This window comes from Rhododendron vialii, chromosome 11a (genome assembly GCF_030253575.1).
Source record: "Rhododendron vialii isolate Sample 1 chromosome 11a, ASM3025357v1".
Lineage (NCBI taxonomy): Eukaryota > Viridiplantae > Streptophyta > Magnoliopsida > Ericales > Ericaceae > Rhododendron > Rhododendron vialii.
Window position 1 is genome coordinate 26,831,601 of NC_080567.1, and position 18,217 is coordinate 26,849,817.

An 18,217-nucleotide genomic window follows, 5' to 3' on the forward strand; every position below is an offset into this window, starting at 1 on the left:
TATCATTTCCCTGCATTTGTAAAACTTAAGAGCTTTCGTTTCTAATTGGCTTTTGCGGTAAAAAGAATAAAGTAAAAAAATTGCATTTTTTTGGTGTCCCAAGTAAGATGCTACTTTGACCATTCGGTATAAGACTTTACGGAATTGAGAAGTGGATTCTGAAAGGCGTTGCTTGCTTGCTACTGTATTATTATGGGTTCGATATCGAAGTGCTTGCTTGTGTACCAAAATGAAAGTAACTAAATGGTCCAAAAATGCGTGACAATACCATCACATAACCCCAGCTGAATTTGTATCAATTTATCATCCCAGATTCCTCCTCAGTCTATCTCTTTGCCACCCCCACTGCCTCTACACGTATGTTTGTGATAGATAATGTATCAATTTATCATCCCAAGTAATTTGAAATTATCCATTCTAATTCAAGGCATGTTCCTTCATTCACCTTCAAAAATGGCATTGACGAACAGTTATGGAGGGCAAAAAGTAAACGTCATTAAAAGAAGCCTGAGAAAGATCTAAAGAGACCAGAGACCATGCTGGCTAAGGACGTGTTTTGATAATTAATATCCGCTAAGGACATTTTCAGCATTAACAAATGTTCTTAGCTTGTCCTTGTCGGGTATTAATTATCAAAGGATTCGAACTTGCAACCTTTTGGGAGGCAAACTGTTTAGTTGCTTTCTCATGTCTACTTGACCTATATTACTCAATATCTAATCAACTTCGAGAGCAAATTTTGTGGGTATTGGATGAGTATCTATACTATTGATTAAAAAAAAGGGCACACTTCATTTGGTGTTACCCAGTAAGTGAAGCCTGCTCGTGTTTGTCTACTCCCAAAAAATATAAACATTTTCGTAAGTGCTTTTTTAAACTTCCTGACCATTGCTAATGTCGTTACATTCAAGAATTGAGAATTCGAGCACGAAATTGGAGAGAGAGAGTTCGTCGATTGGGCAAGTTTAGTGCTGCGAAAGAACTAGCGGAGTATAATTTTAAATTGGGCTGGAGTTGGAGGGAATCAAGAGTGGTAAGCTACTAAACTGGACCGGCAGATAAATCTTTCTAATCATTTTTCATTTCCTTTTCCTTCGTAGGAAATTCAGTATCCAAACAGCCTGAAGCTTCTTAGGGGGGTAACTAATTAGACTAACTGTACAAAACTACTAGATAACACTACTAAATAAACCCAAATAGCTACTGCTAGGTAACGCTAATAGCCCAATAGTAAAGAAAATACTCCAGCTACTACTAGATAACGCTAATGGCCTCAACAGTGCCTCATCCTGTTCCATTACGCACGCGTTCCCGTTATAACCTTCCATTGCGCGAGTACCCGTCCTACGCCAAGTTTTGTGCAGAAGCATTCTTTTCTCCTATCCTTTTTGCCTCTTCCCTCTTCCTCTTCATCATAGCAGCAGGAGTTTCTGAACCAGGTTTTTTCTTCCAATTGCGATAATACTTTGGGTCAAATAGTGCAGCCTGTCCATTGATAAAAGGTTCCCCTGCCACAAGCAACACATAGTCACAAAGACTGGGTAAGTAATGGCAAACTAGTGAAGAAACAGCCAAGTGGCTAACTTAGAGGTGTAACTAGGCCGGGCCAACATGGGCACGACCCCTCTTGACGTGTGCCCGGCACGAGCACTAAGATTGTATAGGGAAGCCACGGCGCTACGAAGAGCACCCGGCCGGCACGTCGTACCATGGGCACAAAAGGGCACGGCACGAGCACTAAGGTTGTATAGGGAAGCCACGGCGCTACGAAGAGCACCTGGTTGGCACGTTGCACCATGGGCACAAAAGGGCACACGCACACACTTTCTCTGTACAAGCAGGAACATCAAGAAATACTTCTAAACCAAGGTTGTCAAATCATGGATCGAATCGAGAATTAAAATGATCCCTTCATGAATCGTGAATAGTTCCGATTCCGTCATGATTTCTAAAATACATGAGAAACAAATCTGGGCATTTGGATAAAAAAGTTTAAAAAAGAAAACTAAGGCCTCCGTCAATAAAAAGCTTGTTTTACATTACACTTGCTTCTGTTGCAAGAGATGTGAGTACGTGACTCCAATTTTTGGCCCCTCTTTTATGGATAATGGTTCAAACAGCCTTTTTAAGGTCTTCAAGAGTTTTTATGCCATATTTTGTTTTTGTTTCTCCCTATTGCCCCCAAAACAAAGACATTTTTCTTGCGTAGTATTCTAAGCATGAACAGGAACTTGATATGCAAAGAGAAGCAAAGTTCATATTTTAAGTAAATTGGGAGAGACACACACACAAATAAAAAGTGTATAATAAAATAACTGTAAAGACTAAATAAAGTAATTTGGATCATTTTCCAATAAAAAATACAAAAAGGGGCTAAAATCGAATTCAACGAATCCAAAGTGAATCAAACAATTCGTGATTCATTGATTCCATTCACTGATTCAACTATGATCCGCACCTCTTTCAGATTAATACATAAGGTTTGAACCGCTAGAATGATGAATCCAATCGAATTTCCACAACACGAATCACGATTGGGCTGATTCTAACAATTCTATTTTAAACAAAGGGGAGGTGGTGGGGTTCGATACCCTGACATGAGCTTGCAAATACGCCACCCTTACCACTAGACCAGGCTCATACGCCACCCTTGTTCAAGTCAAGTTGAACAAGGCGCTTTAGGGACTCAGGACTTCAACATAGTGTGCACTTTTTTTGTCAGAGATGATAAAAAAACCAAAGTGTTAATGACGTGCTTAGATCGAAATGGCTATGTTGGTTAGCATAGACTTCGAATGATATTTCATGATTCAGCATTGCTACTTAACTTTACAGTAATAATCATATCTCCAATCTCGTGTTTGAACAAGAACCAAATATGTGTGATCTTGGAACTTGATAGTCTAAGTTATCAACTCCTAGAGGAAATTAAGTAAGCCACAATTTTGCATAACACTAGCAAAGGATTAACCAATTGAGGCCGCTTTATGGTTGGAAGAGAGACTGGGACACATCCACACACGCACACACAACTGAGGCAACTTCATGCTAGGAAGACGAGAAAAATTAATAGCATTTCCTAAGCTTGTTTTAAGGACATGATTCTATGACCATTTATGTTATTCAAGTTCTTCATCCTACTTAATGACAAAGAAATAATTGTTCTTGTTCTTCTCCCACTATTATATTACAGGGGCATTTAGCCCCTGCTATCAGGTAGCTGCACTTAGAGTGCAGTGAGGCTGTGGCCTTGTGGGTTCAACTCCTATAGAAAAGAGATTGATACCCTTTGTGATGAGTTGGGGATGGGGTACTGTAAATTCTACTAACATATGACCCCAAAAACACAAAATTCCACTTCGTATCCAGTATTTTTTTTTTAAAAATTTATATGGGAAGGATACCAGTACAATATCTAAGCATTAACAAACTCAGATTCAGTAAGTGGACGCAACAAAATCATTTCAAAATATGGGACACACATAGGCCCATACAATTTCATACCAGCATAGTGCTTCTCCTCCGGAATCAGATAAAAATCAGGCCACACGCACAGGACTCTGGGCAATTCTGCAAAGATTATAAAAAGAAATTTTATGCAAAGGAGTACGAGCAAAACCAAGAAGCAATTGCATGGCATACTTTCTATTTCTTTTGCAAGTTCCTCAGATGCGAGGACCCCAACCGAGTAACTGTCTTGTGTCGAAATTGAATAGAATTTCATCCTAGCTTCATCCTCACTGTTTAAGTAATTGAGCACACAATTAAAACCAAAAACAAAGGAGTAGCAAAATCAAATCATTCTGTTGCTCAAGATATACATGGAAATAGAGACACATAGTTGTATCCTCTATTATCAATATCACACAATTTGGTTTAATACGCCAAGCAATTGATTTGGGTCAGATGGTGAAAGGATGAAAGCAAAAACCTTGTTGGCATTGTCTGACTCACAATTGGTATTACACAATTTGATTCTATAAACCAAACAATCGATTCAAGGCTAAAGAAACAAAATGAACAAAGGCATATTTAGTTGAATTTTATCTCACTTTGGTGATTTGAATATCTGGTTTTCTTCTTAATAAAATAAAAACGTATCTATTCATTTTCATAACCCACAGCACAGTCCATAGAGTCATCTAGGATCAAAGATAATAGACACTCAAGTACTTCTTTAACTTGCTTATAAATTCATCGTATCTTCTCTAATCCTTTGATATCCAATTGGTAGAATAAATTTTAGTGTACTATAGATATTTTAACAGAACTATTACAATTCGTGATTCAACAAAAGGTAGTTTCAAGTACTCGACAGACCAATGTTCGAACACATCCCGATACCCAACTTAGTAACTGGGAAGTTCCAAAGCAGGTTTTGGAGATATAAAATTTGTCTCCTCTTTCTAGAACTCTTTTTTTCTTCTTATGGTCGAGTGAATGTTTCGTGAGTTTGAAGCAAATCATCTTTATTGTCATAGAAACTGTAAAGATTTCTCTAATCCCATATGCCAACAATTATTACTTCAAATCTGACTACAAAAAGAGAGAGGATGGGGTTGCAGACAAGAGTACCTTCCCATAACCATAGCTAGCGTTTTGACGTAGGTATCAATGATCTCATCCCTTGTGACCTGCCGATGAAACCTCCGAAATATAACTTCCCAGTGCTCGAAATCACATCCTTCCAGTTTTTCATAATATGGGACAGTCGCACAGCCCCGAACAGCGGTAACCGCAGTCGGAGAGAATTGGCGGATGTTGGCGGAGGCTGCGCCAATCAACGTCCCGAGGAGTGAGAAAGTAGAGGGAGAAGAAAACTCCGGTTTGGTGATGGGATGCGTAGAGTAGAACCGACCGAAGGCTGAAGGAAAAAGGGCCATTCTTCCTCCATTGAGTAGAGAACGAGATAGGAGCCGAGACGCCATTCTGGTTTTTTCAGTGCCGGGTGGGTACCGTGGGTACTGCTGGGGCATGTTTTTTTGACGGTTCGGATTTAAAAAGAAAAAAAATGAGAGAGAGTGTTTTTGGACGGCTCGGTTTTGGAAACCAAAAAATGAGATAGAAAGTATTTGGTGAAAGAAGAAAAAAAATTTCAATTTAAAACGTCCAAAGTATATTAGACGATCCGCATATACTGAGCGGATACTGCATAGGATAGGATGTACTCACCCGGCACCAAAAAAATTTCTCACTCAATAGTTTACAATAGTTACAGGCAGGGCCAGCCCAATACATGTTAGAGGCCTAGGCCAACTTGCAACATGAGCCCTATTTTCTTGGAGTAATACTACTGGTACAGACAGATTGTGCACAGATTTTATGGTGGGGTCCATCACGGGTCTCACACAAATGATTCGAGCCGTTTATTAAATGTAAAATATTTTTTCAAGAGTTCCCGTAAAAAATCAGCTCAATCTAATAACTATAAGTGCTCAATTCAATCATCCAAATTTTCATCAGATTTCCAGGTAATGAAAAATTAGATGATTAGATCAAGCACCTATAGATATTGGATTGAGCTGATTTTTTGTAAGAACGCTTGAAAAAATGTTTTACATTTAATGAACGGCTCGGATAATTTGTGTGGAACCCATGGTGGGCCCCACCACAAAATCTGTGCACAGATTGTCTGTACCAGTAGCATTTCGGATTTTCTTGTATGTAAAAAAAGCTTTTAAGAAAGAAAATATACACATATACATCATTCTTCTTCTTTATTTTTTATTTTTAGCTAATTTGAGCTTGCAAAAATGGTTATGCTTCTAAAGAAAATTGAATATGAATAATCATTTTTTTAAAAAGTCTAAATATAGGATTTGTCTGTCCCAAAAGTCTGTGAGGAGGATATTTTTCCCCATTATTAAAAAACTAAAAGAAGTAGCAAGTTTTAAACTCCTCACAACCTCTCGCTTAAAGATCCAAGAATTTACCGCTAGTTCAAGATGTACTTTTTTGGTGTTGAACCATTAAATATATATTATTTAGTTAAAAGTTGGGGGGCCCAAGTAGGCCCAGAAAAATTGAGGCCTCAAGCGGTGGCCTCTTGGGCCGGGCTTGGTTACAGGGCCAATTTTTAATGTTGCATTTTTCTCCTCAATGCATTTTGGTCGGAGTCACATGAAAATAAAATTCTACAACAAAAAACCGAAATTCAAAATTTAGAAGGACCATGAATAGATTTCCAATTGGGTTTCGTGGTCCCCAAATTAAATACTTCCTGGAATGCTAGTGACGTTAGAGGAATTTCTAAAAATAATACATTCATGTCTGTCTTCTTATGCCAGAAACTCCATAGTTTATTTCCTCTTCACTGATGATAAATATTTCTCAAAATATTAGAGGTCGTTCCAGCTCCACAGGTTTATTGGCTTATTCGACTTTTTGATTTGATGTATTATGAGATAATGATTTGTCGCGTAAAGCGCAATAAGCAATAAGTCAGTGGAACTAGAACAAGCTCACAGTAAACAAAATAAGATGGCGGTGTTGAAAAATAGATATGGTCATAGTCATATTAGTCAGAAAATTTCTGGACCCTCTTAATAATCAAAAAATAAGATGGCAATGTAGAATGCAACGTGTTGCTACTTGAAAATATTTACTTTCTAATTTTGCTTTGAACTTGTGTTTTCAAAATTTTACTAGTGTTATACCTCCAGAATCTGGCCAGGGAAATTAAGGATTTTGTTTTAGAAGATCATGGAGTCCTTTCCTTTCTCATTCAAGGAACTCATGTCCGTCCACCTGGGATGCGTCCGTGATGCAAAAAGTAAGGTAGGAGAAGAAGACGTGACGTGAAGGGTGAAGAAGAGAATGACAGAAAAGACGAAACTGTTGGAAATTTGAATGGATTGGGAGGTCTTTACTTCCCCATATTCATGGTGGGGGTTACCTCTATTCATTGTGGGGGGTTTTTCCCCCATTCATTATGCTATTTACTCCACGTATTGAAGGCTGCCAGAATTATTAGGGTCATGCTCTGCCTATAAAAGGAGCTTTTCACAGCATTGTTCAACACAAGTTTTCACCCAAGAATTCACTAGCATTCTGATATTGTGTGAGAGAGAGACAGACGCTGAGTTAGTTCGCCAAGACGTTCTTCGGTGGTGTTTCGACGTTCGTAGTCCGAGCCGGATCAATCCTGGGAGACAGACGCCGAGTAACCTCAACACCCTCCGGTAGGCAGTGAATTTGTTTTAAGGACACCGTGTGCAACACGGGTTTCGGTTCACAAATCCATATTCAGTATTTCGGTTCTCATTTCGGTTTTGTAGTTTCATTATATTGTATTTCAATTCTTGTGTAAATGCAATAGAATTTGTATTCTGGATTCCCGATTGAAACTTTTGGATAACAGAAACTGATTATGTCAGAGTCAAATTAAGATGAGTCACTTTTTTAGAACCAGCTCTATACATTTGAAAGTTGTAAGCAAATTCACATCAATTTTTATTATTCAATTTGAAAATGAGTATATAATATATCACATATTTTTTTCGTTAGTGTTAATTAATTTTGAACTAACATAAAAAAAATAAACAAACTGTAAAATATTAAAGTAAATAAGCATTTTTGTTTATTTTTACGTAGAACTTATAGTTATCCTAATTGATTTGTGTAGCAAATAACATTAATTTTAATGAGTTTGTGGTACCAATGCTACATATGTTAGTTTAATTTTGGGAAAATGATGGCCAAGACACGTGTTTTGATAATTAATACCCGCTAAAGACATTTTTAGCATTAACAAATGTTCTTAGCTTGTCCTTGACGGGTATTAATTATCAAAACACGTCCTGAGCCGTCCTTTTCCCTTTAATTTTGAGTTCGAGTCGCAACAGGCTCAAAAATTTTGGGGGTAGAAGTGTGTTTTTCAACTTCTGAAAACCCAAAAACAAAATGCTGGGTTTCGAACTTTGCATGTGGAGGCTCCATACTTTACCGTTAGAACAGTAGAAACTGTAGAATAGGCTTCATGAAGTTTTCGGGATTCACCGGATCCGCCCCTGCAGTCATTCTAATTGGTAAAAATGGTATGGATTCCACCACAAACTGATGTTATGCTTACTAAAAAGTGTATTGCATGGTAAGCATGATATCACTTGGTGGTGGGATCCACACCATTTCAACAAATAGGAAAGATGGTAATGTTAACGAATTGCAGAAAACATGTGATCTGTCATAGGCGAAAAGGTGAGAAGACGGAAATGCCCTTGAACAAATGTTGGAATACTAGACGTATAAAGACAAAGTAGCATAGCTTTTTTGGGGACACAAACGAAATAGCGGGATAGTCCGAAAAACCATATTAGTAATTTGAAAATTAGCAAAACAGGCCCACCACAAAACAGGAGAAAAGACGCAAATGCCCCTGAACTTACACAGGAGCCTCTGCCACCGAGGGATCCAATTGGAAAATCCAGGCCAAAAAGGGCCGCCACAAATTCAGAATCCTGGCCCATTATCTCCGGTCTTTGACATCAGCAGTACTAAGAAGGAGTTAAGTAGTTACCAAATCCAACCAAACCAAGAGCATTGATCCAAAGGATTCAAACGCCCCTTGAGGGATTCAATACCGGGCCTTAGAGTTGGGCAACAGACACGAAACACGATAACATGGTACGAATCGAACACGAAGTTAACGGGTTAGGGTTGACAATTTCTGACATGAAACACAAAAATGACACGACTCTAAAATACGAATTTTAAATGGGTCGGGTTCGGATTGAACACGTGAGACACGATTACTTATCCATGTCACTCATTAACACGACATGACCTAAACATGAACATATATATAATAGATTATTATATGTGTGTGTGTAGAAATAAGGGGAAAAAAATAAAAAAGGGTCTAGGCTGGGCCAGCAATCGAACCCGGTCCCTGGCTCCTTTTTTAGTATTTTCCTACACAAATAAACCATTATTCTACAAATTGACTTGTGCTATGGATTTGAAAAATTAGTATAAAGTATATAGTAGACTTAGGTAACGGACACGAAACAAAATAACACGACACGACACGAACCGAACACGAAGTTAGCGGGTTACGGTTGACCATTTTTTACACGAAACACGAAAATAACACGACTTAAGAATACGAATTCTAAATGAGTCAAGTTCAGATTGGATGGTTTGTGATATGAACCCGACCCGACCCGACATGTTACCCAGGTCTACTAGGCTGGCCTTCCACAAGGAAGCACCAAGAGCATTGGTCCAAACAGACCACTTATTGGAGAAGAATTCAGAAATTGAGAGAACTAGGTTTTTTTTTTTTATTTATTTAAATCTAACCGAGGGTGTGTTTGTTTTTTATGCATCCAAACCTTAACCTAAGCAAGCAGTTGTCTCCTCACTCCAATTTCCCCACGGAAGTGCTCCACCACAACCGCATCATGCTTATGGATCCAGAAACCGCTTCCTATCCTCCGCGCTAACGGCCGTGTAATTCCCTTTAATTTTTCTTTGAGTTCGAAGCGGACTATTCTCTGACATCGTCCTAGACCCATCGCCCCTGTAGCTCCTAGCAGTTCTGTCCAATCGGACAGGCAACCCGGTGATTAGCGAAAGATTTGGATCTCCGATTGCTCCCCTCTGGTTTAGCGTTAGGTCTGGTATGGAATCTATATTTTTTGTTGATTATTTGATGGACCTCAAATAAGCTTTTTGAATTGGAAAAGAGGTGGTTAAGTTATTAGGAGAAAAGATGCAGAAAAAGCTGGTTAATTTATATCCAAACTTGTTGACCTTAATCGTGGAGAAACTGTGGCATGAACGGAGGAAGACGGTACGCTGTCCAGGCAATAGTTGATGTTTTCTGGTAGCAAAAGTTGATTGATTTATTTTGTATTTTATAAAGTTATTCTTCTTCTTCTGCTGCTGCTGCTGTTGTCTTTATTTATTGACCTAGAGTTCGTATTGTCGTTCAAAGGAAAAAAAAAAAATGGTGGAGTTCGTGTTTGAATAAATAGATTAAAGGAAGAATAGAAGAATAAATGAAGGGTTCAATGAAGTGGAGGAGGAATGGGGATGAGCACCAAGCGGTTGGGCGTCTCCCTCTCGACAAATGCAATAGCTACAGTTATGTGGATGGTTATAGGGTTATGGGGCTGTTATTTGAGGAGTTGATTGTCGAGATCCTTTGTCGATTGCCTCAAAAGGCTCTCATCCAATTTAAGTGTGTTTCCAAGCACTGGTACTGTCTGATATCCGAGGTCTGTGTTCCTAGAATCTCTCCGCTGCCCCTATCTGGCATCAGCAGAGTTGTAAGGATCTCTGAGGGGCTTATTCGCGGTGAATATTACCCGATGCCAAACGATACCCCTCTGGACCAGGAATTCACCAGAAGAAATGATGATATCTGGGACTGGGATTATCGGCATACACCTCCCGTTGATGCTTTAAGGCCTGACTCACGTGAGCTGCTTGACATTTGCAACGGTCTTAGTCTTTTTTTCCATCCATCTAACAATCTTTACTGCATCTGGAACTTCACCACTGATCAATTCGTGTATTTTCCTCCTCCTCCCCCTCCTGTTGCTGCTGCTTGTGCTTCATTCGGCTTTCAGCATGCCAAGAAACAAGAGAAAAATCAAAATCGTACCACTGCCATCTTTTCTGCTTTAGCTTTTGACCCCAAGCAATCTCTTCACTTCAAAGTTGTTCGCTTTGGTCGGCCTCGCTCTACCCTAAACCCAGGTGTAAGGCCTCTCAGCATATTCTCTTCCGAGACCCGTGAGTGGGTTGAATACACTGTGGATGTTGGGCCTCCTCCTATTGACACAGCTCGTTTGGCCCGCCGTTGTGTGTACCTGAACCAGGCCTTATACAGGCTATCAATGTCGCTCCACCTTCTACGCTATGACCTTGACATAAAATTGAATGTCACTGCCATCAAGCTCCCAGATGTTGGTTCATTGACTCCGCCCCATACCTTTGATAACATAGGTTGCATTGGTTCTTCCTTGGGACGGCGCCTTTATTATGCAAGGCCTGACGCAACCAAAGTGCTCATCTGGATTCTTTGTGATGCTTCTGACTGGGTTTTGATGCATTCTATTAGAACCCAGGACCTGATTAATTATGAGCTAGGCATTGAAGGTTTACCTAGAGACAGAAAAGAGACCTTTCGTGAGATACATGGAAACTGGGGAAGGTTAAAACTTAAAAGATTATTTGATAGCCTCCCGCATCTCCAACCTGTCGCTTTTGATTCGACTTCTGATGCTGTTATCCTTTGGGCTCTTGGTATATTTCTCTGGTATCATCTTGACAGTGGTAAGTTGGAAATGATCTACTATATGCCTAGTTGCTTTCAGTATGATACGGCTGTGCTCAATGTGTTTCCTTTCTCACGATGCTTGGTCCCATTGAAGGACCTTGGATGGAATCATCACGTACATGACACCAGGTAGCAATCTAACTTGGCTGCCTTGCCTTGTCCTTTTTCATTATTTAAGGAATTCTTAATTTGGAAATGTGTGTGTGTGTGTGTAATATGGGATTCGTACTATTGATTTATCTTGCGTTCCCTTTGTCAATTCATATGGAATTCTTATCTGACTATCTTGCCTTCTTTTCACTCTCTTTGTGGTGTTACACTCATCTGCTTTTGAGAGAAGTCTCTTATTCGGTAGATATAAAACATAATGGACAGAAGATCCTTGGGTAGTTCTGTTTAGCATGGTGGGCATAATGTCGTAGTTCGTGTTAGACTTGCACTGCTTGCTTTTCTCATGCCCGCCTAAACATGGTGTTGTGTAGCCCAATGTGGATTGCTTTAGGGTCTTCCTGCTACGTGCTGCCACCACTACCTTGCTTAACTTTCTGGTTAGATGCCATAGTGCGTATTACACTGCTGATTTGAAGCACAATGCTGAAAGACCCACTATCATAGAAAGGATTGGGGGGCAGCATGACATTGCCATCTAGAGGGGTCAGTCAACCCAACAGAATTTGAGAAAAGGTCTTGTCGATAAATCTTCTAATATTGTTAGCCAATTGTTGTAATAACCACACTGGCTTGACCCACAAAATTGGGGCAATCAGACTTTTTGAATCTGTGAAACATAAGACCACTACAATCTACAACCACTAAGCGACCTACTCGCTCACTACCACCTGCAATCTTCAGCAAACTTCGAAGATCAGCAAGAGTAAGCATACCAAGTGATAGGTAAAGGGTTTCAATCCCTCTAAATGTATCAAATATTTTTTGTTTTGATGAAAACAAGGGTTTTAAACCCCAATCATCAATAATTTTTATTTTTATTTATTTGGGTTTGGATTTCACACCCATTTTTTAACTGCTTTTTCCTTTTGTGGGTCTGATGTTCTTTATTCCTTTTTGTGTTTTTTTTATTCCTTTCGTGCCTCTGTTTGGCTTGCTCGAGAACTTGGGAAATGAAAGAAAATTTGAAGGTTTGAAAATGTATTCTTGCTTATGGAGATGTGATTTGTGTTTCGGTAAATATGGAAATGTGAACTACATTTGAGTCTGACCAAGTAAATACACCCCACATCAAGTTTTTTACTTCCCTTTTGTTTGGGTTCAAGTTGTCTTAACAACCAAATGGAGCAAAAGAAAAACAGCCAACAGGAGATCTTGCGATTTTATTTTCCTATATTTTTCTTTAAGGGAAAAGAACAAACGTTGTGGGTTATTGAATGGACAGTGTTCTGTGGTCCTTATGAGAAGAGGGTTGGTCTTTTACGTTGACCATTTTCATTGACATTGTTTGTCATATTTCATGGCTAAATGCAGGGCATTGGTCAGTACTTGAAGATATTGCTGTATGTACTTGGTGAATTTTGAAAAAACTAGAACTTGAAACGTAGCTCTCTTAAAGTTGTAATGAGAAAGTTGTGTATTTCTATTGTTTAGGAGAAGTTTAAATATACTAAGGAATTCCTCCTTGTTTCAGCTACGAGTTAAGTGGCCCAAAGGCGGTTCATTTCACGAGGTTGATGGTTTCATGATGGCCAATTGTTTGGAAAATGAGCTTTTCGTTTTCTTAACACGATAGGCCAGCTGAAAAGATTTATGGGTTTTGGTTAAGATATGTAGAAATTTTTATTTTCAATATATTGAGAGGGCTGGGGTGGGAGAAAAGAGATTGGGATGGGATGGATGACATGGATCCAAGAGGTATTGATGTAGACATTGATTTGGAAAGTGGGGGGACTACGAGTGACGAAGATGGAATAAGATACCCTGGTTCGAATGGAAGACATGTGGACAAATTATTGGGTAAGTCCTGGAGTGGGGTGGTGGGATTAGAAAGATCTATGAGGTGTGGAGAGAGTTCAGGTTCACACAACAAGGTGCTGAGTTCTGATGATGTTTTGGTTGACAATGTGGAAATGGTAAATCTTTTGGGTAAAAAAATGGCAACCGACAAGAGAAAGAAAACAAGCTCTAAAGGTTCTTCTAAACCGCCCCGTCCTCCCAGAGGTCCATTGCTGGATTCTGCTGATATTAAGTGGGTGAGAGAATTCTCTGAGCTCGCTGCATTAAAACGGAAAAGAGTTGAAAGATTGAAGTCAGTGAGGAAAGCAAAAGCAGACAAGGCATCACCACTTAACAGCAATCTATGTGCAATGGTTGTCACAGCTATCTTCTGCTTCGTGATTATATTTCAAGGTATCGAGTCTTCTGGAATTTGAACTTCTTTCTTCTGTTTACTCCAGGCAATGAAAGTTGTCCATTAGTCAGCACTTGTAGCAAGTGATCCATGTTTTCTTGCTGGGGGTGTTTTTTATGTGCTTAAACTGCAAATCTGCAATTGGACCCATGGGGACGTGATCGCAATTTTGTACAAAAACAGGTCAATACATGGATGTTAGACTCAGATTTGGACTGTGTTATGGCTACATATTTTCGCACTCCCCGTGGTTCCTCTTTGCTTCTCTTTTTCTTTTTCGTTACTATGTTACAGGGAATCCTCGACATTTTTTTTTTGGAATCTGGCTTTAAGCATAAAGGCATGAAATTGTCTATGGGACCTTGTGAACACAATCTACTCCTGTTACTTAATATACTGCCGGGCCCAATGTCCTTTACAGAAGAATTTCATAAGCCCGACACCTAGATGCGTACCCATTCGTCATACCCTTACCTAGGTACATGTGTGACAGTAAGAAATAGTTTTTCTTCATCTCGCTTGGCATTCTTTCTACAATAAATTTTTTGGTTTAGAGCAGAAACTACCACTTGTTTTGTACGTATTCTTCTACATGAATTAGTGACGTGCATCAACTTTCTTTTCATGTCATTCTTTTGATGAATATTAGGAAAGATACATGGTCCACATGTTTTCACGTCAATGTTATAATCTTCTAAACTTGAGATAAAGCGCCATCAGGGAAGGACCTAAATGACTGCATTTAGGTGGACTGGATTTCAGAGAAAACAATCTACTTTTACATTTTCTGCAACTATCTGTCTTTCGTTTGCTTTCTATGTATTATTAGTTGTCATAATTACAAAGTAACATGTGTTCTTCAATTGTCAACATTTCAGGTCTTCTGGGTTTTCGCGTATGATGACAAGAGATGTGTTCCAGCAGCAAATTTCACTCAATAACTTTCTGTAATACCTTGTTCTAAGCCTTCTTCCTATTGCACAATAATCATGAATTTGGATTAGTTACTGTCAATAACTCTTTGGCTTATCAAACTTACTTACTCTTTAAAGCACGACAACTATGGCTGTTGTTTTTATCAAATAGAATTCATCTTTATCCAAAATCAAGCTCTTGAACTATTTACCACCCTCCTTTCCTTATTTTCTGAAATGCATGCTCATACTGGTGTTGTGCATAGTCCCTAATCTCTCTTTAACTACTCGATCATATACCTTGTGTGCACCTTTTGTAATTTGGCTAAAGAGTAGTTCTTTCAAGACACCCAAGTTTAGACAACTGTATTGGAATTTCTTAGAAAGATTTTGAAATTTCCAATATGCATTTCTTCTCATTTCCCAGAACAGATGAAACCTGCTTTGTTGTACACCCTATACTTGTGTTGCCTTGGTGTTGTAACCAGGAAACATGGCAAGTGCTCTCCAGCAATGCTATAGCGCAAGTTTTAGTCGCGGAATCAGAGCCTTGTGCGTGGACTGAGTTCAACAGTTTCCCCTACTCCCTTATTGCCTGGCACAATGGGATGTTTAGTTTTTTGTTTTTCTTCGGGCCTTGGTAACTCAGTAAGAAACTTCATATAGTAAGCCACCAGTGGGGCTGTGATGGGAACCCTAGTGCCCAATGGATAAATTTCATTTGCCATTGGGTTTATTTTCATGAACTTTGCATGTAATGAGAATCATGGAACATGGCTAAATGCTTGCACAGAACGAGAAATTGACCCAGACTAGACAACAGTATCCCAAGGGCGAAATGCTTGTGTTTGGGTTGGTTGGGAATGGGACAAGGCAGAGGTTGTGAAGGTAACCATGTCTTTATCTTGTTTTATTGCAGGAATTTTGTATAGAAATTTATGATGCATTTGCTTCTGATAAACAACCCCTTAGTTCGGCTTTATTCCCATTTTGAATCTTTGATTTTGTTTTATAGCTTAGCTTTCCATTCTTATGTATTTCTCTTGTAAATGGTACATGTAAAACCATTGATCGGATGAAAATGAATTTGACAAATTCTCTAAATCTTTCAGCTGCATCTATAGGAAAGGGCATGATTCAAGTTGTGTAACTCAAGAACCTTTCTCCAAGTGAAACCAGTGGGCAGGGTTCTGGTTGTCCAGGTATGCCATGGCATGTTCTCTTCCCCTTCACTTGAAAATGGGGGTTGGACTTGTACAAATACAATTACTCGTTGTTTGATCAACTACATTTTCGTAAAATATTTCTTGATTTTTATTTGCAGTTACCTAGAAGAAATATCTTGATCCAGACCATCGGGAAGTGCTCAGTAGTTGACTAGTTGTACCTCAAGGCGTCATTGCTGGCTTGTTTGCATTTTGAAGCTTTACCCAAGCATAGGATACATTCCATATATTTTTGTTGAAAACAGCCTTCGGAATTGGAAACATGTTCAGTTTTTTGCTATTGGCACGGATATGAGGAGTTGAGAGAATTCATGTATCTTCCCTCACCGAATCTTTTCTACTGTGAAATTCCGTTTGACCAAAAAAAAAAAAGAATCTTTTCTACTGTATATCTTTCCGTTGCAATTGGATTAACATGGCCTGGGCAATGCCTTTGTTTGTATTGTCACTATTGATCAGCTGATTATTTTCAATGCTCAGATCAGCTCTGCTTATTGTTCTCGAACTCAGGTTGGGGTCCTATGCTATAAGAGGCTTGTTTTGTGGCTTCTTTGTCCTATAAGTTACTTTTTAGTACAACTTTCTTTTATGCGAACATGTTTAGACTTTCTGCATTCGTACAACCTAAGAGCTTTTGCCAAACAAACGTTTGAAACGACTAAAGGTTGAAGAAAAAAGGGTCATTCTTCCTCCGGTGTTGAGTAGAGAACGAGATAGAAGCCGAGATGTCGCCATTCTGGTTTTTAACATAAACCCTAAACCACCCAAATTATAGCAGTAAACTCAATGGTTACAGGGCCAATTTTTACCGACAGGGCCCTGTCAATTTGTATTACTCCATTTGTCTCTTTTTAAGTGTCTTGCTTTGTAACTCCAATTTATTAAAAAGACATCATCATTATACCTTTCACATCAACTTTTTCTTCCACTTTTCCTATTTACCCATTATCATTACGCTTCTACTCACTAACTTTTCAAAATGAAATATACTTTTAGGGACAAATAAACAATGCATTAATTTTTATCCACTAACTTTACAAGATTGACATTTATTAAGAGACAGCCCAAAATGGAATATTAGACTTTAAGTAAGAGACGGAGGAAGTAGTATAGATACTAATACAATTAGACTCGCTCTTTATAGACAAATTAGATAATCGAAAGCAAAGGATCTTCAATGTTTTCCCTGGTTCGATTGCTATCGAGGGCTGTATGCAACCTATTGGGGTAGACATCCCTTCAACATAATATTTCAGAAAATGAATTTCAGAAAAAGAATGCCTAGGTGAGCTCATTTTGTTGATGCAAATAAGGGGCCGCGCTTCGAGATTGCTGTTAAAGCGAGTCTCCCTTCATCATTGTCCCATTCCAAAGAATGTTGCAATTTTTCTCCTCAATGCATATTGGTCGGAATCATGTGAAAAGAAAATTCTACAACAAAAATCCAAACTTCAAAATTAGAAGGGCGATGAATAGTTTTTCAATTGGATTTTTGTAACAAAATCAAAACGCAGTGATATTCACGTATTCACAATTCTCCAAATCCCATCCTTCGCACTTTGTAATCCGAGAAACCCATCAACAAAAATAAACCAAATAATCTAACTTTCATAGATATGAATAGTGTTTTCAAAACGGGATACATACCGTGTATCATTTTTCAATTGTATCGGAATACGTATCATGTATCTTAAAGATACGTTTGTTGAAAAAATAGAAGTTTCTATTGTTTAATTGAATTGAAAAAATAGAAGTTTCTATTGTTTAATTGAACAAGGGAGAGGGAGAATATTGGGGAAGGAGAGACTATTTATGTTACACTTGAATTCAAACTTTTTTTGGTTTGGTACAAAATAGCTAAAAACCCATCATTATTTATACTACTGTACAAAGATATATACATACAACATAAACTTTGAGTGCACATGTGACTAATTCTCACAAAAAAAAAACTCTAGATAGATATTTCACAAGAATATTCTAGAGCTTTTACAGCTAGATATTTTAGAATTTCTAAAAACTAGATATTTATATCTTCTTCAATAATTCTAGAATTATCTCAAAGTTTATATCATATGAAAATATCTTTTGTACTAGACTTCCATGGAGTAGTACAAATAGAGATGCGTTCTAGCCATTTTGTACCAAGCCAAAAGAAAGCTTGAGTTCAAGTATAACACAAATACTCTCCTTCCCCATTCGTCCTTAGTATTCCCCCTCCATACGTATACCGATTTAAAAACTAGATTTATTTTTGTTTATTTTCGTTATGGTTTCAAAGATTACAATGTGCCCCCTCCATACGTATACCGATTTAAAAACTAGATTTTTTTTTTTGTTTATTTTCGTTATGGTTTCAAAGATTACAATGTGCAAATGCGGGGAACAACCTTTGGTCTTTTGCTTCTTCCCCGGCTAATCAAATATG

General features: G+C 38.4%; 3 protein-coding genes across 10 annotated transcripts; 2 read left to right on the plus strand and 1 right to left on the minus strand.

Moving 5' to 3' along the window:
• Positions 1–1,059: 1,059 nt before the first annotated feature.
• On the minus strand, positions 1,060–4,955 carry LOC131307488 (multiple organellar RNA editing factor 8, chloroplastic/mitochondrial-like). 2 transcript variants are annotated; one of them, XM_058334020.1, is made up of 4 exons: positions 4,576–4,955; positions 3,643–3,740; positions 3,505–3,570; positions 1,060–1,508 (listed from the first exon to the last, which is right to left on the minus strand). In XM_058334020.1, the coding sequence occupies exons 1-4, from the start codon at positions 4,926–4,928 to the stop codon at positions 1,345–1,347; spliced, it is 681 nt and encodes a 226-aa protein (XP_058190003.1). In that variant the 5' UTR covers positions 4,929–4,955; the 3' UTR covers positions 1,060–1,344. The 2 variants fall into 2 exon arrangements, with proteins under 2 accessions (XP_058190003.1, XP_058190004.1); XM_058334021.1 differs by having other exon boundaries at positions 3,495–3,570.
• A 4,278-nt stretch (positions 4,956–9,233) lies between these two features.
• Positions 9,234–16,240, plus strand: LOC131307486 (uncharacterized). 7 transcript variants are annotated; one of them, XM_058334014.1, is made up of 4 exons: positions 9,234–11,416; positions 14,991–15,451; positions 15,676–15,765; positions 15,888–16,178. In XM_058334014.1, the coding sequence occupies exons 1-2, from the start codon at positions 10,002–10,004 to the stop codon at positions 15,205–15,207; spliced, it is 1,632 nt and encodes a 543-aa protein (XP_058189997.1). In that variant the 5' UTR covers positions 9,234–10,001; the 3' UTR covers positions 15,208–15,451; positions 15,676–15,765; positions 15,888–16,178. The 7 variants fall into 7 exon arrangements, 6 of the variants coding, with proteins under 6 accessions (XP_058189997.1, XP_058189998.1, XP_058189999.1 ...); XM_058334015.1 differs by having other exon boundaries at positions 14,991–15,040; positions 15,584–15,765; XM_058334016.1 differs by lacking the exon at positions 14,991–15,451 and having other exon boundaries at positions 15,888–16,240.
• On the plus strand, positions 13,095–13,745 carry LOC131307490 (uncharacterized). The gene has a single exon (XM_058334023.1). The coding sequence runs from the start codon at positions 13,132–13,134 to the stop codon at positions 13,669–13,671; it is 540 nt and encodes a 179-aa protein (XP_058190006.1). The 5' UTR covers positions 13,095–13,131; the 3' UTR covers positions 13,672–13,745.
• Positions 16,241–18,217: the final 1,977 nt, after the last annotated feature.